This window comes from Neofelis nebulosa, chromosome 2, assembly GCF_028018385.1.
Source record: "Neofelis nebulosa isolate mNeoNeb1 chromosome 2, mNeoNeb1.pri, whole genome shotgun sequence".
Taxonomy (NCBI): domain Eukaryota; kingdom Metazoa; phylum Chordata; class Mammalia; order Carnivora; family Felidae; genus Neofelis; species Neofelis nebulosa.
In genome coordinates, this window is record NC_080783.1 from 194,751,266 (window position 1) to 194,774,178 (window position 22,913).

At 42.9% G+C, this 22,913-nt stretch overlaps 1 protein-coding gene across 5 annotated transcripts in view; it reads right to left on the reverse strand.

The window, feature by feature from the left end:
• Window positions 1–1,058: 1,058 nt before the first annotated feature.
• LOC131505033 (protein argonaute-1) overlaps window positions 1,059–22,913 on the reverse strand; it is a 37,449-nt gene continuing 15,594 nt past the window's right edge. For 2 of the 5 annotated variants that reach the window (XM_058718081.1, XM_058718085.1), the window contains 10 exons: window positions 22,546–22,677; window positions 22,284–22,417; window positions 18,802–18,986; window positions 12,087–12,246; window positions 11,785–11,905; window positions 10,556–10,750; window positions 8,503–8,637; window positions 7,820–7,921; window positions 7,292–7,491; window positions 1,059–7,057 (listed from right to left, as the gene is read on the reverse strand). In XM_058718081.1, the coding sequence (XP_058574064.1) occupies window positions 6,949–7,057; window positions 7,292–7,491; window positions 7,820–7,921; window positions 8,503–8,637; window positions 10,556–10,750; window positions 11,785–11,905; window positions 12,087–12,246; window positions 18,802–18,986; window positions 22,284–22,417; window positions 22,546–22,677 (1,473 nt within the window). In that variant the 3' untranslated portion in view covers window positions 1,059–6,948. The remainder of the gene's footprint in view (window positions 7,058–7,291; window positions 7,492–7,819; window positions 7,922–8,502; window positions 8,638–10,555; window positions 10,751–11,784; window positions 11,906–12,086; window positions 12,247–18,801; window positions 18,987–22,283; window positions 22,418–22,545; window positions 22,678–22,913) is intronic. The other 3 variants (XM_058718083.1, XM_058718082.1, XM_058718084.1) reach the window with 3 other exon arrangements.

A 22,913-nucleotide genomic window follows, 5' to 3' on the forward strand; every position in this document is an offset into this window, starting at 1 on the left:
TAAGAATGTGCTACAGTGTATGTTGCCAATTGACAGGGCAAAGGAAAGACTGCTCAACCAATACTAAAGAGGGATGTCCAGGGATGTTAGGACAAGCTTTAACTCAAAAAAAAAAAAAAAAAAAAAAAAAAAAAGCAAAAGCTTGAGCTCCAGGACCAAACAAATTAGGCCTTAGGTTCCCACTGTCTTTTTCTCTTGAGTAAGCAACCAAGAGGCAAATTCTGAAATCTTTGAACATCCATTTCTAAAACTGAAATTTGTCACAAAAATGTGTCATAATGATCATCCTCCCACTTACTCTGCTAAATACTTTATTTCTGCTTCATTGAGGGGCATAGATTTACTTTAAGTTTTATTTTAACTGGGACAACTCTCCATGTTCCAATTTGCTCAAGTTTGATCAACCTCACTAACCCTAGTTGCTGAAAAGGAGCTGGGTACGGTCGGCTTGCTCTCAAGGGAATCTGACAGGTGGTAGACACAGGTTAGCTTTGCAGTTTGAAGTCACAACACTTGGCCTCCAGAGGAATGTTAGGCCCATTTATGTACACACTAGCTGCCACTGAAAATTTCTCACTGGGCCTTGTGCCAGAATCCATCTCTGAGCCATCTTCCTCCATTACACAGAAATAACAGTGCTCTAGCACTACCAGGGAGGAATGCCAGAACTTACATGCTTGACAATTGTACCATCAGCTTGAGGTACAAAACCACAGAATCACCAAGTTGGGACGAGAGTAAGAAAGATGATGGTAATCTGGTTAAGTTTCTGCTTACCTGAAGAGTCAGGAATGCTGAGTCCATCCTGTGCACTCAATATCACTTCTTGACTCCCCCCTCTGTACTCACAAACCAAAAATTTCTAGATCATTTCAATTCTATTCACAAATATTGATCCCTAGATATATATTCTATGGCCTTGCGATGACAAAAAAATGAACAGAATGTAGTTTCTGCTCCTAAGAGTTCATAGGCTCTGGAGAAAGCAAGTCATGAAAATAAATAGAGCAAGCTGCTAAGTGCTATCGAGTGCACTGGAACACCATCTATGACACTGGTTAGGAACAAAATTAGGTTTGTTTATTTTATTCTTTTACAAGTAACTCCTGAGGACAGGAGGAAGCTGGAGGTGGAAGTGGTGGTTGTGATGAACAACTCGAAGTCCTAGACTTAGCTTTATTTAAATTAGGTTTTTCCAATGCTCTTTTTCAAGAAATACTGAATGACCATATAGTTATAAGATCCCAAAGAAGATGGGGTGGAGGATGGTAAACTGAGTAGAAAAAAAATACCTCCTCCTCACTGCAGCAGTTCATGTTGTTGATTACACCCTTCTTGGATCCTATTCCATTCTCTTTTTTCTCCTACCTCATTAAGTAAAAAATATACAAGGTATCTACTAGTGATTTGACTGTCTTCTTAGGTTGAGCTTCCTGTCTTCATCCTTTAAATTGTGTTTCCAGAACTGGATACTATGTTTTTCTCACTCTTTTTCTAAGCTATTTTGTTTATTCCTATGGCTTTACCTACCATATATAGGAGTATGAATCCCATTATCTACAACTACAGTTTTATAGTCTTCCCTGAGCACCAAAATATAAGTGTTTACTGGAAACCTTAAAATTGTTGCCTCATGGGAACCTCCAAACTCCATCTATACAAGGCTAACTCGCTTCACAAAATTCACCACCTTCCGTCTAGTCTCCCTTCTCCCCTAGTCTTGGTTAGAAGAATGTCCCGATATACTCATTGCTCAAGCAGAAACATGAGCATTAGTGTCTATTCCTCTTTCACCATCTATTGAGTCCTATTAATTCTTTCTGAGTGTCTCTCAAAAATCTTCCCTTTCCTATCTTCACTGGTGTATAGCCTTACAGCCTTGTTTCAGTCCTTCATCATTTCTCTCCTGTACCAGGGAACCATTTGGCCACTCATACCCACCCACCACCGCCAAACTAAGCTCCTTAAGGAGAGAGACATGGTTTTCCTCCTTTTTGAATTATGTTTGCCATCTCTCCTAACAACACTGCTGGACACAGTGCTTTACATGGTTTGTTGAATGAAGAATAAATGGAGGCCTTGTGACGTATGATTACATACAATCTGCAGTTTCAATACTCTGGTGTTTTTTATCCATTTTCCTCTAGAAGTAATGGTTTTGCTCTTATAACAATCTATTACTCTAACCTAAAATCTATCACATATGATTAATCCCAACAGTTTGCTTTGCTAATGGGGGTGGGGGAAAAGAGAGAGAGAGACCGCACTTTAGAAATAGAAGCCACTGTTGTCTTTATAAAACACAGAATTGTGCTGCTGCTGTTGCTTGCTTTAGAAGGAACTGTACATTACAGCTGCTGGGATAATTTTACAATGGACTGGACAAGGTACAGCTCAAAGCAGGACACAAACACAAGTCTCAAAGGGAAACAAATGCAAACAAGTACACAGCTGTGGGGCTTCAGGGACATTTCCCCATCCATGCTGGACTTGAGAGGGATAAAAAGTTTAGAAACTAAAGTGAAACCCAGAGTAGTCACACATGCCCACCAGATGGCTGCTAAGTGCAACATCACACACCAATCAGGTTGGACTGTGCACAGGAAAGTCATTTCATTATTCCTTATTGCTACTACACCAGGGGACTCAGTGCATTCGACACATTGTCTTTACTTGCACAATCCTTGGAGAGTTTCCTATTTTCCTTTTTAAAGAAGGAACTTTGCCCTCCCCACCTTATTCTGTTTTGTTTTGAGCCCATTACCTCCACTCCCTTTCTTAGGCTCCCAAACAGCAGCCGGAGGTTCTAAGTCAGTAGGAATAGAGTAAGGGGAGAGCACCAACCTAGCCTCTCTCCCTGCCCAGGGAGAAGGCAAGTCCTAATAAAAGGAGGGGGTGGGCGGAGGGAAGAGAAAACCAGAGAATCCCTTCTCCCCAATCTGCTTAGAAGGCTAAATAGGAAAGAGTGCCCTGCATATCCCTGCCATGATCAGACTTTAAGAAGGAAGGCATCCCAGCTACCATCCTAGATTGGCCTAGGCCCAGTAAATATAAAAAATAACTTCCCCCAATGTAGTTTCCAAAACTGCATTTTGGCTAGTTTTGAGAGGACTTTCCACCCTGAAAGGGAAGGAACTTTCCATTCTTCTTTGTTACACATGATGCCAGGTTTAAAACACTGCCTCGCCAGCCTTGTAGACAGATAACCCATGGGCCAGCTAAGAAGTCAAAATGTCCCCTTGGCTGCCCATCCTGAGTGTCAGCCTCATTTACTGAATTCTGAACAAAAAAAGAAAAAAGAAAAACACCCCAAACTATCCAAGAACATTGTTGTTTAGCCAAACAGGAGGCCACAGAGGAGCTATCCAGTACATGGGAACCAGGAGCTTTTTAGGGAGGTTTCACGCTTTTAGATACTTTCTTCTTCAACATTATTCTAAGCCTAAATTCCCATGAACAACAACAGCTCCAGGCTTATCCTGAGTTCAGCAGTAGCACCTCAACCCCCAATGGGTCAGACTGGACTAGAAAAATGATCAATGAACAGTGCTCTTTCCCATCTTTTATCCAAATTCTCTCCATTCTCTTCCCATCACTCTCTTCTTCCCCTATGTCCATCCCCCTAACCCTCCAACCCTGGAAACCAAGTAGCTCAACTCTAGGATGTCTTCAGAAAAGGGAGGTTCCATGTAGAGAGAAATGGAACCAGATCCAGAAAAAGCAATGAGAGAAACCTACTCCAAGGAGTGGACACGTGTGGAAGTTATCAGAAGCCCCCTGATTTCATGCCAGGTAGGCATGCCTGCTGAGTAACTTTGATGGCAGTCCAGCCCAGAGAGGACATTACTGGGCTTGGGGAACAGATTCTTGGTCGTCTGTAGCCAAGAAGCTAAGCCTGACTGTGCTAGCTAACAGTGGGATTATTGTAGCCATGCAGAGAATTCATCATCACATAGGCAGGCAGGCCAGCAAACAAGCTTAGTGAATTGAAAAAGGGAAAAGGATCCCAAGGAAAGAGAAAAGTAGAAAAGAGAGGCAAAAGAGTAAAACGAAGGGAGCAAGAGACCTGTCCAAGAGGATGAGGCTGGGGTCCCCCAACACTTCCTCAGAGCACAAGTAAGAAGCACCACTTAAACCAAATCCAAGAAAGCCAAAGCTTGTTGCTAACACCACTTCTCAATCTGCATGCACCATCTTTCAAACAAGAATAATTATCAAGGTCAAAGTATTTTTCAAGTCTCAAAGATTAAAAAAAAAAAAAAAAATTCAGAGCAAGAGGTTATTTTCTTGCCATCGCCCAAATTGCTTCTCTTGCTTTTTTATTTCTTGAACAGCATGTGCAATGCCAAAGGGCTAAAAAATGCATTGCAAGCCCCAGCTCAAAACCCAAATGGAGAGAGTGAGGCAAAGAGAGAAAAAGGAGAGAACATAAACTTGTTGCTGAGAGTAGGTGGCTACCACCAGCTCCCTATGGATATTTGCAAATGCTGGTGAATGACTGGACCCTCCAGGAACAGTGCCCTGATCCCAGCCCCAAAATGCACCCAAGAAGAGAACATGCAGAGCCCATTGTCCCAAGAGAGCTCCCCTCCCCAAAGGGTGACTGAACACGAAGTAGACAGTATATGAAGGCGATGGACAGGGCAGATGGAGTGTTGGCATCACTCTCTTTAGGCACTTGTGTAAGGAATGTAGGCTCTCCAGTGAGCTGCCTCCTCCCAGAGCCCTCCATTCTGTTCTTCAGCTGGGCTGTGCCCATGGGGCATCCCATACTGTAGCCAGTAGGAAAGAAGTAAAGGAGGAGTTACTCAACAGTCCTGATGCCTTCTCCATAATCAATGTTTGTGCTACGTTTTGTGAAGTTGCTGAACAAAGTAGCCAACCAGAACAGAACCTGGGATAGACTGTTTTGCATAGCAAATCTGGGTCTGTACAAGGGCTGCTGGGGAGGGGAAATGGTAGCTCTAAGCGCACAGGCCTGGATCCAGACCAGCCTCCAAGCCTGAGCTAGGTCTAAAGTGTCATGGCTTCATCACCAGATTGGGGTAAACCCAAACTCAGGCTCCTTAAAGAGGAACTTCCACACTGAAGCTGCAACTCCTCATCCCAAGCAGTGGGACAGGAAAAAATTAACAGTTAAGGAAAGAGGGGGCCTTGCCTCAAGGCCAGTAGGCACCAAGCTAGAAACCCCCTACTTTTCCAGTTCTGCAAGACAGCCAAACCCAACCTCTATCCAGGGAGACAAAAAACAAAAAACAAAACAAAACAAAGGCCCACGCCACCCACTCACATGCCCTAGTGGGAAACCGGGAAAAATTCATTTGTGTAAACAGAAGCAATAGGGAGCAGCAAAATCCCCCAGCCTGTCCACAGGACACACTGGAATCTGTGATGAGCCAAAGTATCAGAGGACCAGAGAAAGGAAAGATGCAACTTGCAGGAAAGAGTGCAGGGCAGTGCAGAAGAGGGAGCCTATAGCAAGAAAAAGATATTATCTGCACAGGGGAAGGATGGAGCCTGAGCCCCACCTTAGGGAGATAACCATCCCCTACCTAGCCAGGCCAAAGAACAAGTCAGGTACATAGTTCCTTCTGATGGCTCAATGTTTCTGGGATGTAAACTTATTGGGCATGGGAGGGATTTCCAGATTTTGGCAATAGACTCAAGTTATGGTATAAAAATAACATTTAGTTTTTGCTCTTTTTTTCTTAATTTAGACCTAAAGATCATTTGTTATAAGACACCCCAGTTAAGAAATATTGAAACATAAGCAACTTGACCATCAGGGGAAAAAAGAAGCCAAGAGTGAGAAATGCTATGAAAGTAACTCCAGATCCAGGCAGGTGGGGACACTGGGGGGACAGGAAGAACAGGAGGTGTAAATGGAAAGGCCAGGGGCCAGTCATCTCAGCAGCTCCAAGACTTGTCATGTCTGAAAGTGCAAATGTCAATGGATTTTAACCATCTTGAGGTTGTGGTCTTTTTAAAAGCTTAATGAATATGGAAGTCAATTCCTTCGAATGCAAAATAGCTGGCGCTCTGGTTGGAGGCTTGTTGGGTTAGGGGTATTTCTTCCCCACCTACCTCCTCTCCCACCCCCACCCTATCCCCCCCAAAGAAAGGTACAAAAGGTTGCAGTTCTGCAGCATTACCGTTACAGGGAAGGCACTGGTTACCCACCAGTAGGCGGAAGGAAGACAGGGTCGTGTCACTTCAGAGCTAAGTGCCATAGTGCCTTAAGTCTTACTAGGGGCTGGATGTCTGTCAGGGAGGAGGTGTAAGGTGGGGTAGAAAAAGTGGAGAGAAAGGAATAATGGAAAGGGGGGTGGCAGCTGGGGGAGGAGCAACCAAAACCATTAGCATTAAAAATCTTCCTACAAACTGGATTTTCAACCCATTAAAACATCTAGTATTCTAAAATATTGATCTGGGTCTGGTTTCGTTTTTCCTCTTAAACAAATCTAGACCTTTTCTGATTAAGGCTCCTAAAAAATCCTTCCCTCCTCCCACCCACTTTTTTAAGCCCCTCACTCTCCCATCTAAAGTATCAAACCCAAACCTACCAGCTTTTGTCCGCGGGGCTGCAGAGCCGACCTTACCAAGCTGTCAGGCATTGAGTCTTTAGCACTGTGAGTCACAAGAGACACCTGTGTGTATGGCGGGCACCAGTGCTGCCCCTCTTGGTCCAGTGGGGTCAGGGCCAGATGTGACAAGATGGGTGAGGGGTGGGGGTCATGAGGTGGACATCAGAAATTTCTGGCTGGTGGTCTGGCTTACTGGCCCTGTCCCCCACCCTTTCGCCCCCTTCGTAGAAAGAAGGAAACAAGGCCTTCTGAGCTCCTCCCTACCCTCCCTCCTCCTCCTCCTTGCTTCCTCTGGATTTGGGCGGCACAGCTCTTGGGGCTTGGAAAGCTTTCTTCTATCCAGTGAGGTAACAGCGTTCTGCCTTCAAGCGAAGTACATGGTGCGCAGAGTATCCTGGTGAACCTGCACGGCTTTGGCCAGGGCCTGGGGGTCCCGCCCATTGCTCTGCCCCGATATGTGGCTCCCCTCTCCACTGAAAAGCAAAAATGAAACAAGTCCTTCCTGGTGCACTGAGCTACTGCTAATCCATTCCCCCAGGTACCAATTCCCATACCACCTTATGAGAAAACCCCAACCCAGATCTGGGCAGAAGAGCCCAAGGACATCAAATTGTACAATATTCGTTTCCTTCTGCCCAAGGAATGTTGAGAGGGTCTGGTACCCGAGGCTGAAGCAAATGGGAAGCCAGCTTGATCCCAGGCCTCACCTGTCATGCTCCTTGTCCACTAGGTGGTATCGTGCCCGGAAAGCCACCAGACGGGCATAGTAGGCAGGTGCTGGGATAGAGACGGAGCGTGTGCATCGTACATAAGTGTGGCACAGCTGGTATGTCAAGATCTGGAGCTCGTCCGCTGTGAAACGGTTGTCATCCCAAAGGACATAGTAATGGGATGGTCGGCTGGTACCCTGGGAAGATAGGAAGGTGAGGGGCCCCAGACTGGGCAGAGGGGATAGGCAATGCTAAGGAACAGGATCACTGTTACAAGTGTAGTTGGGTTGGAAGATCCACTCAGGAATAGGCAGACACAAAGCCACCTATGTCATAAAATACCCTTGTTATGGGCAACCTGCCTAAGACATTCAAAACGTACTTCTGTTCAAGTATGCTAAAGGCTTATTAAGAGAATAATCCTGTTCTGAATGCCACTCAGTGATGACTGATATATTCTACAGGCAGTGGGAATAATCAATTCATCTTTGACCCACTGGAAACCCCAGGACATAGCCCGACTACCTGGATGCCTGCGTGGCTGCAAAGATAGAAGTCAAACTCAAATGGGTGGGTGATGTTGGTGTCCACAGTTGTCCCAGCTGGGATGTTACCACTCTTCCCAATCTGTACAGAGAAAAGACAACCAAGATCCCAAGATCTTCTTGGCCCTAAGAAGGGTTCTGACTCAATCCTACTCTGATTCCACCAAAATCTCTGTTCCCAGAGGGTACTAGATCTTAAAATAATGGACTTCTCCTGTCACACAGACCTGTGGTTAAGTGCTGGTTTCACCATTTAGAAGCTGTGTGATCTCAGCAAGTCATTTAACTTTTGTGAGGTTAAACTCCAGCTAATAATGGTACCTAACTCACAGGGCTGCTGTGAGGAAGACACCTTTGTGCAATGTCTGGCATATAGGACAAGTTCAATGAATGTTAGTTCCCTTTCCTTTCTCTGGGAGCTGGTCTATATAGGATCTATAGGCCAGAAAGCTAGAAAGAGGAAGAGAAAGTATAAGGAAAGGAGGGGAGAAAGAAAAAAGGGAAGAAAGTGGCAGAGGAAGGACAAGAGCCCTAGGGGGAAAGGGCCAAGGAGGATAGGCAGACCAAGGACTAAATCCCCAGATTTATCTCAAGGCCTTCTTCCACATTAAGAGAAGGGAGACAGGACAAAGGTATGGATGGTTTCCTCAATTTCTCACTCACTCGCTCATTCTTGTCAGCACAAAAAAGGCGGGTGTGATGGCGTTTCTGCACCACAATATAAGTGATCCCAGGCTGGTAGTCCTTTTCCAGTTTGATGCAGGCATCACGAATCGCCAGCAGCTCATAGTGGAGGATCTAGGCACAGGGTAAGGAGAGAGACAAAGAGATATATAGCTCTTCCTGAGTCACATTTTTCTGAACTAAGTGGTTGCCATTTGTAATATGGCTTTTTGCTCAGCTTCCCGTTATAAGCTAACACCCAACCATTAGGAAGGACAGCCTCTTCCTGACAAAATCAGCCTTATCCTCAGTTCACCTGATATGCTGCTATAAAGCCTTGGCTGGGAGGCTTGGTATCAGCAGAGAATACTCACCTGGTTCCTATGCATAAAGAGACCTAATGTCAAGACACAGAAACAAAGTACACAAACATCACTATAATCACAGTGCCCAAAGTAGGGTAAATTTCAGGTTTAGAAGGATAAAAGGAATTCCCCTGTGAGCTCCAAGAACGGAGCTGAGACCACCAGAGAAGAGCAGACACACAGTTCAGGAATTGGTAGAGAAGTAGTAGATGAATTCAGTCCTACGAAGAAAATGGACTAGCTAAAGAAGGTAAACAACCATATGCAATAGTTGCCTTGTGGCCTTAGATGTCAGATATAGGGGGTCAAAATTGTATGGCAGAAATGGATACAATGGAAATCAATTAGAAATAGGTTTAAACCCAAGCTTTATCTGGCTGTATTCCTGTGAGCAAGCTACTTAACTCTTCTAAGTCTCATTTTCTCCACATCTAAAGTTACTAGTAAGATCAGCCTCACAAAACCATTGCAAAGAGTAAGACAGATTAATTAAGTAAAAGCATAGAAAACCTAGTAGGGGGCACCTGGGTGGCTCAGTTGGTTAAGCATCCGACTTCAGCTCAGGTCATGATCCCGTGGTTCTTGAGTTCAAGCCCCACATCAGGCTCCATGCTGACAGTGCAGAGCCTATTTGGGATTCTCTCTCTTTCTGCCCCTCCCCGACTTGCATGCACTCTCTGTCTCTCTGTCTCAAAATAAACAAACTTAGGGGGAAAAAAGCTTTAAAAAAAGAAAATCTAGTAGGGGCTTCATAACTGCTGATTGCTTTACTAAGCAGTTTGAATTTTAACCCAAGGCTAGGTGAAGCCACTAGATGTTCCTGAACAGAGAAATGATAGGAAAAATTTGTCTGCTATTTTAGGGAACACTGGATGACTTAGAGAAAACTGAGCATAATAGTTAAGAGCATAGACTCTGGAATCAAGGACCAATTTGTCTGAATTCCAGTTCCATCACCGTTTAGCTTGGCTGACATTGAAGAAATTATTTAACATTTCCGAGCCTCAAGTTTCATCTGTCAAATGGGATAATTATTCTTATTTCATAGAATTATTCTAGGCATTAAACAGAACACATATGAAGTGCTTACTACAATTCATAGTATGTAAGTGGTACCCAATAAATGACAGTTGTATTACTATTAAACGGTAGTCAAGGAGACCAGTTCATTATACTACTCTAAACAAGAGAATATGAAGGCTTGGCAGGGAGAAATAGGAGGAACATTATGAAGGTCAACAGCAGTGGTTGTCAAAGTGTGGCCTCTAGACCAGCAGCATCGCCTACCTAGGAATTTGTCAGAACTACAAATTCTAGGAACCATCCTAGACTCACTGAATAGGAAATTCTTAGAGCCCTGCAAACTACTGTAACAAGCCCTTCAGGTGATCTTCACGCATGCTAAAGTTCTGAGAACTTTAGTCTCAGTCTAAAGAATCAGACTTCAACATGAACCAACTAGTATATAGGCACTGAGGGTCTTCTGTTAAAAGAAAGGTCTATAGATGCTTGTACATACCACCTCTCAGTTGTGATCTCTGCTCCCAAGCCTATTGCCAATAAGCAAAGCTCTCAAAGAAGTAGCCCCTCCTGATGCCAATAGCCTAAAAAACACACCAGTACTCTCTGCACCCATTAGGCCCTCTGGCCCCAACATGAAGGTTTTCACCACCTACTTTGGACCCTACCTGGGGGAGCTGGCCTTCAGGAACCCCATCTCGGTAGAAGATAATGCGGGTAGGCTTGAAACGGGTGGACTTGTAGAACTGGATGAGCAGCTCACGCACCATGTAAGATAAGTCTTCAATGATCTCTTGCCGGGGTCGCTGCACCCGCACAGTAGCACAGTAACGGCTGGGGTGGGCATCCATACTGCCTACCACCTAACAATCAAAGAGGCAGGATCAGCTCCCAGAACCTCCACTCTCCCAATACTGTCAGGACATAGATTTGGAGAAAGCTTCTTAGCAAAAAAAAAAAAAAAAAAAAAAAAAATAGCTATGCAATCAAATTAGTAGGTTTTGGATTCAATGAGTCCTGATTTCAATCTCCATCTGATCTTTTTCCTCCTCTCGAATGGAGATAAGAATGCTACCTGCTTACAGTGTTACTGTGGTACATATAAAACACCTTGCATAGAATCCACAGTAAGTACTTGATTAGTTCAGTTCTTACCCCTTGCAGGGGAGCATGCGAAGGCACTACTAGCTCAAAGAGTGGCCTCAATGAGCCATAAGTTTGTCCTTTTCTCAATTCAAGTGTGAATCTACCCAGAAACTGTGGTGAAGAGTGTTCTTGCAGGAGGTACAAACAATATCATTTTCAAAGTGGGTAGGGGCCAGAGCCTAGGATGGATGACCACAAGGAAAACAACAATAAGCACATTATAGGATTCCCCTGCATTTACTGAGATTATCCCAATCTGCCTAGAGAAACTTGAGAGTTGAGGAAAGAGAAGTGGGAAGGTAAGCCTGATCTCTCTAGCAATTTGTAATTCCCTGCTCCAGGGACAGGGAGCAAAGAAGTCGGGAGAGGGACTAGAAAACCATCTAATCTATTAGATGGATCAGGGGTAGGGATGGGAAAGAGGAAAGGACAATCCCAGCAACTAAGTAACCACCTTAAAAAGGATCTCAGAGAAGAGACATGGTCTTTCCCATATCCCCAAAGTGGGCATGGAGAGAGAGAGAAATTTGAACACAGAGCAAGAGTGATGTAGACTAGGCAAAGTCTCTGGCCACCGCCTACACTCCCACTGCTTTCTCTGAAAAACAGATACCATACAGAGTTAGTTTTATGAAGATACCAAGGGAGTGGTTAATGGGGATGATCAGCTGAAAAAAAGTTCTTCTGAAGGGTCAAGCATAAGAGCTGAGGGAAGGAGATTATGTGTAGTCTTCAGAGCTAAGATGAGAACCTTAAGAAGAAGCTGGAGAGTATCACTCACTGCTGTGATAGAAGGTTTTTTCCCATCCCCAGCTGGGGGGTGTGTAACATCTGCTCCCAGGAATATCACTGGCTGTTGAAAGACGGCAGAGCTAAACAAAGAAGAGAAAACAAATAGTGAGGAGTTGAGTCTTCTCCTGGCACCATCTAGCACTTATTTTGGTCACCTCTCCTTTGTGTCTGAATGATTCTCCCTGGCCAGGGTCCTATCTCTTTGTCAGTCCCCACCATGATACCTTGCTTGGCAAGGCAAGTGGGCAATAGAGTTCATACCGCTGGTGTGGGACTAGGATGTTGTTAATGCCACCAAGTTTGACATTGATCTTCAGGCAGAGGTTGGACAGGGTCTGAGGCGAGGTCTTGACCACATTCTTCACTTGCACACACTGTGTAGCCATTCCCAAGAGTGTATCTCCAACACGTTTCACTTCAGCTATGAGCAGGGAGAGAAGTGATTAGTGCATTCAACAAATATTTACTGAATGCTGATTAGATGTCAGGCAGTATATGAGGTGGTAGGAACACAATGATAACCAGAAACACATAGGGTCACTAATCAGAGGTTACTTTCTAGTGACTAATCTTAAGTCATGAAAAGTAAAATGATCAATGCTACAACAGAAAACTTCATGAAGCTATGAGAGCATTTAATAGCAGGCAATAACCCAGTCAGGAAAGGATTAAGTAAGTAATGATTGAAATGAAACCTAAAGATAGAAAAGGACTTAGAAGAGAGGCGGAGTGGGGCACCTGGGTGGCTCAGTTGGTTAAGTGTCTGACTTCAGCACAGATCATGATCTCATGGTTTGAGCCCTATGTCAGGCTCTGTGCTGACAGCTTGGAGCTTGAAGCCTGCTTTGGATTCTATGTCTCCCTCTCTCTCTGCCCCTCCCCACTAGCACTCTGTCTCTCTCTCTCTCAAAAATGAACATTAAAAATTAAAAACAAAAAACAAAAAGAGAGAGAGGCAGAGTTGGGAGAGAATATTCCAGGCAGAGGCAACACCATGCAAAAATTCACTCTAAGAGATATGTTTGAGAAATTGAAAGGCCAACGAAACTAAAAAGGAGACCAAACGAACCATGGTATAAGAGAAAGAATGTGGTCATTAGACTGATCTAGCAAGAAATGAGGGTAGCGTGTACTAAGACAGTTGCTTAGATGGAAAGAAACCGATTTCAAGAGATATTTAAGGGACTCAGTGATGATATATGTGAGCAAGGAAAAAGAATTTTTATGGATAACTTCAAGTTTCTAGCTTTTGTAATAATTTTGAGATAGTTTGAGTTTGAAGTTCTTTTGGTCATCCCAGTGGTATCAACTAGACAAATGAGAATAGTAGTTGAAAGCTCAACAGTCTGAAAGAAGATGCAAATTTGTCAGCTGTTCAGGTACAGGCAGTAATTGAAGGCACGATCTTGATGAGATCATCAAGGAAGAGAACAGATGAAAAGAGGGCTTAGACCTGAATCCTGAGGAACTCTCAATATTTGCAGAACGTTTAAGAAGATGAGTCTGCAAAGGAGAAGCATACAGAGAACTAGGAGGAACACAGTGTTGTCTCATGAGTGCCAAGGGGAGAAAGTATTTCAAAAAGGAGCAAGTGTTCAACAAAGTCAATGCTACTAAAGATCAAGTAAAATAAGGACCAGAAACGTCCTTTGGATTGACACTGGTAAGGCATAAAGGCAAAAACTATTAAGGTGTTACAAAGTACCAAGGAGGAGATGTGGGATCAATGAAGGATTTAGTGTGTTTTCAATGAGAGAGACTGAGCATGTTTAAAAAGCTAAAATGATCATTTCCACTGTTAAGAGAGATGGAGTAGTTAGTGGCAAACCAGTGCTTCTGCAGAGAACATTCAGAAAAGCCAGACAAAATACAGAAATCTTCTTCTGAAGGCAGCAGAGAGGTGCTCAGACAAGAACCAAGGGCAAAAACTCCAGAGAGGAACAGAATCTCACCAAGGTGAGCTGTCTTCTGCAACTGCTTTTACCCTGGGTACATTTGCTGATTCTAGGTATGGACAGGAGGCTGAGATTCTAGGCTTTGCACCAGCAGAGGAACCACTGCCAAGAGATGAAGAAAGCAAGAGTTTCTGAAGGAGATAGACCAGTTCTATATGTGAAAGGTTAAAATCATATATATATATATATATATATATATATATACATAAAATACATATTATATAATATTTATATATATATATATATATATAATTTTTTTAAAGAAAACATAGACCATTATTTTATGATCTTGGGATTTCTTAAACAGAATGCAGAAAGTACTAGCCATAAAGAAAAAATATTACACAAATTGAACTACATTAAAATTTTAAATTTCTGTTCAACAAAAGACTCCATTAAGAAAGCAAAAAGACAAGCCACAAAGCACAGAAGATATGTATAATGCACATACGTATTAAGTAAAGGAATTATAAAGAACATCTATTACTCAGTAAGAAAAAAGTAGTTAAGGCAAAGAAAAAAAAGGGAAAGACTTGAGCAGGCACTTTATAAAAGACGCTACTGAAATAGCCAATAGACATATAAAAAGATATCCAACTTTATCAATCATCAGAGAAATCAAATTAAAAGCACAACACAATTATTACGGAATACCACAAAAACGGCTAAAATGAAAGACAGAATACCAATTTGGGTAAGGATATAAAATATCTAGAAGTGTACTGCTGATTTAAGTGTAAAGCGTACACTTCCCTCTTCGAGTGCTTGGGTGGCTCAGCTGGCTGAGCGTCTGACTCTTGATTTTGGCTCAGGTCATGATCTCATGGTTGTGGGATCAAGCCCCATGTCTTTCTGCACTGGGCAAAAAGCCTCCTTAGGATTCTCTCTCTCTCCCTCTGCCCCTCCTCTGCTTGTGCACTCTCAAAAAAAAAAAAAACAAAATTATATATATATACATATAAATCCCTCCTAGATACACACCCAATCAAAATGGGTATATATGTTCAAAGGATATGTACAAGAATGTTCACTGAGGCATTATTTATAATAGTAAAAACTGGAAACAATGCAAATATGTCCACTGACAGTAGAATGGATAAATACATGTAAACTGTATTTTACTCAATGATGGAAAAACTGCAACAAACTACAACTAAACAAACATGTTGAATCTCACAAACATAATAGTGAGTAAAAGCCAGACACCAAAAAGTACATAATAAACAATTCATTTGTATAAAGTTCAAAGACTGTCAAAACTAATCCATGATATTAGAAGCCAGAAAAGTGATTACCACTAATGGGGAGTTGTAGTGACCAGCAGCCTGAGGTTGTAGTAATGTTTTGTTTCCCAAACTGGGTACTGGTTACCCTGGTGTGACATTTTGTAAAAATTCAGTGAACTGAACTCTTAAGATTTCTATATGTATACTACAATAAAAAGTTTACGTTTAAAAAAAAGGCAATAGTATCAATTTAGTGGAAAGTATGGAGTTGAAAATGCTAAGGACAGGTTGAGATACAGTACCAGATCAGAACGGGGCAAATGTCACACTGTCCTTCTATATTCTTAGGGCAGCCACAATGCAACTGACCTTGCTTTGGCCTCCAGGGAGGGAAGGTAGGGGTCTTTAGAAGAATCTAACTGCTCTTCTCATCTGCTGGCTTAATTCCTAGACAATTGGCTAAGTTGTCCAAGTGGTATAATCAAGAAACAGTATGTAAGTAGAAGAAGCCCAAAATCCTAATCAAGGCTGAGACTGGACAGAGGTGTAACATTACTGAGCCCAGGGTGGGGAAAATTCTCTGAGTAAGCACTGACCTCCCCAAGCATGCTACACTATATTATACTACTTTCCAAGCAAAACAAATACTGGATTCTCCCCTTTGCTGGAGGGAACCAGAAATGTGGATAATTACTCAAGGCAGTTCTCCTAAAAAGTATCCTTATTTTGCATCCAAGGGCCATCAATTTAAGGTCCAAGAGAGACTTGGATTGAAGATCAACCAACTTCACTACATAAGCAATTATTAAGTATCATGTCAATGGAAGGTTCCACCTTATATGTGCAGAGGAAAGAAGGTTTCAGAGCAAAATAAGATCTACCCTATGCTCAAAATAATATCAAGGTAGGTAGTAACTGATCAGCAGCCTGATACAATTTCCAGAAAGATCTATCCTCTAAGTAGGATAAGAGATGGCTTCCGGGAATAAGTATATTTATTAATAAGTTTATTTTTGTGAGGAAGAGTGAGAGAGACAGAGAGACAGAGAGAGCACGCACACGTGGGGAAAGGGACAGAGAGAGAGGGAGACACAGAATCCAAAGCAGGCTTCAGGCTCTAAGCTGTCAGCGCAGAGCCCGATGTGGGGCTTCAACCCACAACCGTGAAATCATGACCTGAGCCGAGGTCAGATGCTTAACCAACTGAGCTGCCCAGGTGCCCCTGGAATAAATACATTTAAACTGGGACTTGAAGGATAGAGAGAATTTTAAGGGCAACATGGGGAATAAGAAGAGTACTTAGATATTTTAGACAAAGGCAAATGAGGTAAGCAAAACCAGAGAATAGAAAGCACAGGCAAGAAATGAGCATCTACAGTATCCACAGTGTGCTAAGCACTGTTACATGTTGCTTTCTTTTAACGTTTATTTATTTTTGAGAGAGAGAGAGAGAGAGAGCGTGCACGCACAAGCAGGGGAGGAGAAGACAGAGGAGAAGACAGAGAATCCAAAGCAGTTTCTGCACTGTTAGCACAGAGTCCGACCAGGGACTTGAACCCACAACTGTTGAGATCACGACCTGAGCTGAAATCAAGAGTCGGACACTTAACCAATTGAGCCATACATGCTGCTTTTTATATAATTAATTCATGAGGCTCAGAAAGGTTAGGTAATTTGCCTATATCAGTAAACTGGCATCACCAGGATTAAAATCTATTTCAAATTCTATCTAATTCCAGAAAAAGTGATCGTTCCAGTATGTGTGGCAAAGGGAACAATACAAGATAAAGCTGAAAAGTTAAACATAGATCAGGACCCTGAAAAATTTTTACTTTGTGAATTTGAGCCAATGAAGGTTTTTTTTAGGAGTAGAGTCACAAAAGGTCTCATCAAGTAACCTATTCAAGAAAGACTTAAGAAGAGGGGCACATGGGTGGCTAAGTCAGTTAAGTGCCCAACTTCGGCTCAGGTCACAACCTCACAGTTTGTGGGTTCAAGCCCCGCATGAGGCTCTGTGCTTACAGCTAGGATCCTGGAGCCTGCTTCATATTCTGTGTCTCCCCCTCTCTCTGCCCCTATTTGTGCTCTCTTTCTCTCTCTGCTCCTACCCCACTTGTGCTCCTTCTCAAAGATAAATAAACAGGGGCGCCTGGGTGGCTCAGTTGGTTGAGCGTCCGACTTCGGCTCAGGTCATGATCTCACAGTTTGTGAGTTCGAGCCCCACGTCGGGCTCTCTGCTGACAGCTCAGAGCCTGGAACCTGCTTCAGATTCTGTGTCTCCCTCTCTCTCTGCCCCTTCCCTGCTCATACTTTGTCTCTCTCTGTCTCTCAAAAATGAATAAACATTAAAAAAAATTAAAAAAAAAAAAAAAAGATAAATAAACAAACATTTAAATGAAAAAAGAAAAAGGAGAAATGTTAAAATTAAGTTGAAAAGTATGGGTGGAGACCAGAGAATGTATCTTAAAACTGTAAAAAAGAACACTGGAGATGAAGCAACGAGAAGACAGACTGCCTCCAGAATTTGGATAAAGGTACTCAGAAGCAATTATGATGCCAAACACAGAAGAAGTAAAGATAAGAGCTTACTAATAAAAACAGGAGAAGATACTAAAGACATGGTCCACCAAAACACATTACAAGAGCAGACAATATATCCATTTTATTCACCAACGCTTTTAGGACCTAGCACAGTATTTCTCACACATAGCAGGTAATCAATAAACTCCTATAGAAGGGAAAAAGGTCAAAAGCAACAAATGAGAGACAGAGGTAAAGGATTGGATCAGGATTTTAATAATACATTATAGCATATAATAATAGGTGATGATTTAAGCAACTGAAATCAATGAAAATTTCACTAGAATGTAAGACAGAGAAGGCAGGATACAGAAATCTGGAAAATACGAGGCATATCTGGTAATGACAAAAATAATTCGAGAGAGACAGGAGAAAATATCAGAAGTCAAGAGAAGTGAGAAAGGTCACAGATGGCTTTCTGCAAGAGAAGTTTAGGAGAAAGTTAGAAGACAGATGAAAGACGCAAAGGAGTAAGTAGCTGGTGAGGAAAGGGCCTAGAAAATGTAGAGAACACATTCAAAAGGTATGATGAAGAAAATCAAGAAAATAGGAAGACAAAAGCTAAAGGAGATGGCATGATTGTGGTAATGTGCTCTTGGGTGGGGAAACTGAAGAAGTTGGAGGGTTAAAGGGTATGAAGTCCCAAAAGTAGCAGGATGAGATAGGAATAAGCGCATACAAGGGTTGAACAAGGTAAGAGGAGGAACAGCTCTTCCTTTGAAACTGGAGACGTGGAGGGAAAAGAGAGTAAAAGAACTGTGCCAGAGTTATATATTGTCACCCCTCTCCTTAAAAGTGGGAGAGAAGAAAGCTTCTCAGAAAGTCCAAGTCATTCCCAGGCAACAGACCACTTACAGAGCCACCACAAACTCCACTTGAGTGTGCTTTACAATGTCCTGATAAGACAACACACTCCTAGGAACAGGAGTCTGGACTGACCCATTTCTCTATCTGGCCCAGCTTTGCCTGGCATAAAGACCAGAACCCAGAGGATCCCAGTAAATGTTACTGGGATGGAGTGTGAGCAGGTAAGCAGGACCTGGGATGATTCAATGGCTCATATAGGCTGATATTTCTCCTATAAAAGGAATAATGACATTAAGGAAGAACTCTGGCTAGATCAGAGAACCCACACTGAGTCCTCCCTAGGAGCCTCCAGGGAGCTACCCTGAGAAGAGTCCTATCTTCATTATCACTGTCCCCAGAGAACTGTACCATACACTGGCGTCTTCCCTGGCAGGATGACGATAATGAGCTGCAGCCCTGAGTAGGTGTTCTTGAGATGCCGGAACATGGGCTCCACGCTGTCTGCCCCCTGCGCATATTTGCAGAAGCAAGGCTGGCCCTGGATGGGCATCCCTGCATCCTTGGAAATCTTCCGCAGCTGGTCTGTGAAGTTCCTGCAGCACAAGTATGATCATGACAGGAGGCAGTGAGTCCCACTTTAATACCTCTGAATAAATGCCTCCATCTTAGGTACCTAGCACTATGATAACCACTGAGAGATTCTGAGATAAATGAGATATGATCACAGCCAGCGTAAAAAACACATTTGTAGTTGAGTAGGACAAAACCAAGCTTGCTAAGTATTTAATGGTGCAAACAGAGAGCCAAGGGAGCCCAGAGAAAGAATCTGTGGGAATTGAGTCTCCACCTTGTCCCAATCAGCAATTGATTCCTGTGCACTAAGTCCATAGCAATAGGCAAATGCCCAAGAGAAAGGCTTCTGCTCATATTAAAAGAAGCTCCAACAGTGATCACAGCACAGGAGGTGCTCAATAAAAATGAATTCCCTCCTCCCCTACTGATTCTTTGAGACCTAAGAGCAAATAATTAAACAAGCTTCTTTTCTTTGGCTTTAGGGCTTTGCCCTACGAAAGGAAGAAAGGGTACATATGTAGCAGATTTTAAAAAATCTAACTACATAAATACAGTAACAAATTGAAATGGGTAGCAGGAAATTTAACTTGTGAAAATCCTACATTCAGATTAAAAGCAATATACAAGTAGACAATAAAAGGAATTGTTTAGGGGACATTATATACCATACAAATAGCAATACGATAGATTCAAAAGTCTATATAGTAAGAAAATATTTTTAAACATATTTAGTAAACACACACACAAAATAAATACAGTATGATACTATCATATAAAATTTAAAAGCATATATATATAGGTTTACAAAATATATAAATTAGATAGGAAGGTCATGATAGTTCATGACAGTGGCTACATCAGAAGGCAGGAATGGAACTAGGATTGAGGATATAAAGGAACATCAAATTTAATAAGTCAAATTTAATAAGTGGGTCTCTACTTCACAGAAAGTGGTATTCCCAATCTTCTCTCTACCACCAGATCACACTTGGTATACTGTGTCCTGTGCTGGGGACCACGATGTGTTTAAAGAAGTCTAGAATGGAGGGGCGCCTGGGTGGCTTGGTCAGTTAAGCGTCCGACTTCGGCTCAGGTCATGATCTCACGGTCCGTGAGTTCAAGCCCCGCGTCGGGCTCTGGGCTGACAGCTCAGAGCCTGGAGCCTGTTTCACATTCTGTGTCTCCCTCTCTCTCTGCTCCTCCCCTGTTCATGCTCTGTCTCTCTCTGTCTCAAAAATAAATAAACGTTAAAAAAAAAAAATTAAAAAAAAAAAAAAGTCTAGAATGGAGAAGGTCTTGAAATCCTGTCCTAAAAGTGATATAGCTGAGGTAACAAGACTTCTTTAGCCAGAAGTAAAATGTTGAGGGTTGACCCTAGGACACCCTCATCCATCCCTAATTACCAATTTATACACCTCCACAGCCACCTCTTCTCCCTCTGTCTCAGTAGAAAGGATGCCTTTTCCTGTACTCTGGGGATCCCATCCCTCATACACAGTTAGGAACTTTGCTCTATTTCCTTTCTGGATTCTCAGAGTTCTGTCTTTAGCTTCTGTTCACTATTTACATTCTTCCTGGACAATCTCATCCACTGCCATACCTTCAGACTCCCAGATTTTAATCTTTAGCCTAGAACCAAACATCCAACTAGGTACCACTGATGCAGGTATACAAGCCATATTCTTACCCCTTGCATCTGAGGATACTGAGAGAATGGGATGTCTGATGAACTGACTCCCAATTCCAAGATTCTAGGTTTATTAGTTTCTGTACCCCAAAATATCCAAAACAATGGATTGTTTCTCGAACTGGACATGGGAATAAGAGAGAAGCACACAAAAAAATTTATCTTCCAATAAGGTGACACAAAGGCAGAGAGCTGGGAGCCTTTCCAATATTGCTGTGGGCCAACTCTCCAATGTTAGGCCAAGGCTGGGAATGGCTTGACCCAAATGGTGCTAAAGTCCCAAAAACCCAGGAAAGGAGACAAGAGGAACTCATTTAAAAGAAACTGTAAGTATGATGGTAGTAGTCGGCATCTGAGAGCAGAGGGGAGAAGGATAGGCAGGGCAGCCAGAGTCCCCACATTCATCAGGTGCTACTGTAACTAATTCTCATTAAAATCCCAAAGCCAGCTGAACCTGCCAGGGCACAAAGCTCTAACATCCTTGTCAATAACGAAAGTGGTCAGCTCCACCAGCTCTTCCTCAGCCTAGGAGTGCACTGACCCTATTCTGGACGCAGAGTGAAAAGAAGCCACTGCTTCAAAAGAATGCAGGCACTAATCAACTGTACACTTTAAATGGGTTAATTTTGTGGTATTTGAAATACCTCATTAATAAGACTGCAGGGGGAGTGCCTGGGTGGCTCAGTCGGTTAAGAGTCCAACTTCGGCTCAGGTCATGATCTCACAGTTGGTGAGTTCAAGCCCCACATCAGGCTCTGTGCTGACAGTTCAGAAAGCTTTGAATTCTGTGTCTCCCTCTCTCTCTCTTTCCCTTCCCCACTTGTGTTCTGTCCCTCTCACTCTCAAAAATAAATAATAAAACATTAAAAAAATAATAATTATTATAAGAAGACTGCAGGGAAAAGTCAGTTACTTCTTTACTATTTATTCATTCACCCAAGACCATTACTCCCCTAAAATGTTCCTTTAAACCATTTGGCTGTATCATTTTCTTCATTGCTGTCATCTATTCCTAGTCTCTCAGCCACAGGTAGCTAAGAGGCCCTTACAACTCATGTTCATCTAATTCAGGTCACTTGGACTTGAATGAAAAAATTGTATGCATAGGAGAGAATAGCTCAGAGAACCTTTTGTTTCCAATGAGGAATAGAAACTTAGAAACCTCAGATCTAATTTGATCCCAACTCTGACACTTTCTTGATATGCAAACCTTGTACAAGATACTCTTTGAGCCTCAGTTTCCTGAAAATGGAAATACCACCACCTACTCACTGTGAAGATGAAATGAGAGAACATAAAATTAGGTATGGTGCTGGTACAACACTATGGTCATCACTACTATTATTTACTACCAATGTTAATAATTATAACAATAAAATAATTCAGGCCCCCCTCAGGAGATTCATGCCCTGAAATCATCTCTGACACAGATACAGCTCCTCATCAAGACTTCTGACCGCAGATGGACAGAAAAGGAGCAGGTAAAAGTTTGAGCCAGAAAGAACAGGGAAGCAGGGTCAAAAGTCAGAAAGAAGACTACAGAACAAATCTTGGCTCTTTGTGGATAGGGGAAGGTAGGCAGCTCTAAGGTCCTTCCCACCCTTCCACCCATACACCCAACCCTCCTTACTTGAGCACCTCTTCTCGACACTGCTTTTGGGGTGCGAAGCAGGCGATGGCCCAGACTTTGATCTCAATCCCATTGTAGAACTGTTTTCCCCGCATGTCCCAGACACCCTGATTAGGTGTGGCAATGGCCCGGTTCTGGGGATAGGCAGAGGGGGCGTCCAGGTGAGCCTCAGTAGAGCCAGGTGAGTAGGGGAACAAAAGCCCCTGGAAACATAACCCAACTCCCCCCACCATATGCCCCAGAGATGTTGTCTGGCCCTGACCCTGCTCACCCGGCCGCCGTACTGCAAGATGGGCGCCGGCAGCACTCGCCCTGTCACCTCCGTCATGTCATCCTTCACTTTGATCCCAAATTCCTGGATGTAGGGATCTAGATTGTAGCTGGCATTCTTCATCTGTAAGACAAAAGAAGGGGATCTCAGGGGAGCAGCAGCTTGGCAATACTGCTCACCCTCTGGGTCCCAAGGAGAAAGCCCTGAAGAGCAGCTGGGGCTGGCAAGTAATAGCCCTAAAAAAGGGGGGAAAGTGGAAAATGAAGTAAGTGGGAGTGGATAACACAGGGAAGTAATACAGGAGGGAAAAAGAAATAGGAAGCCAAGTAGCTACAGGGTCAAGAAACAAGAGCAGTCCT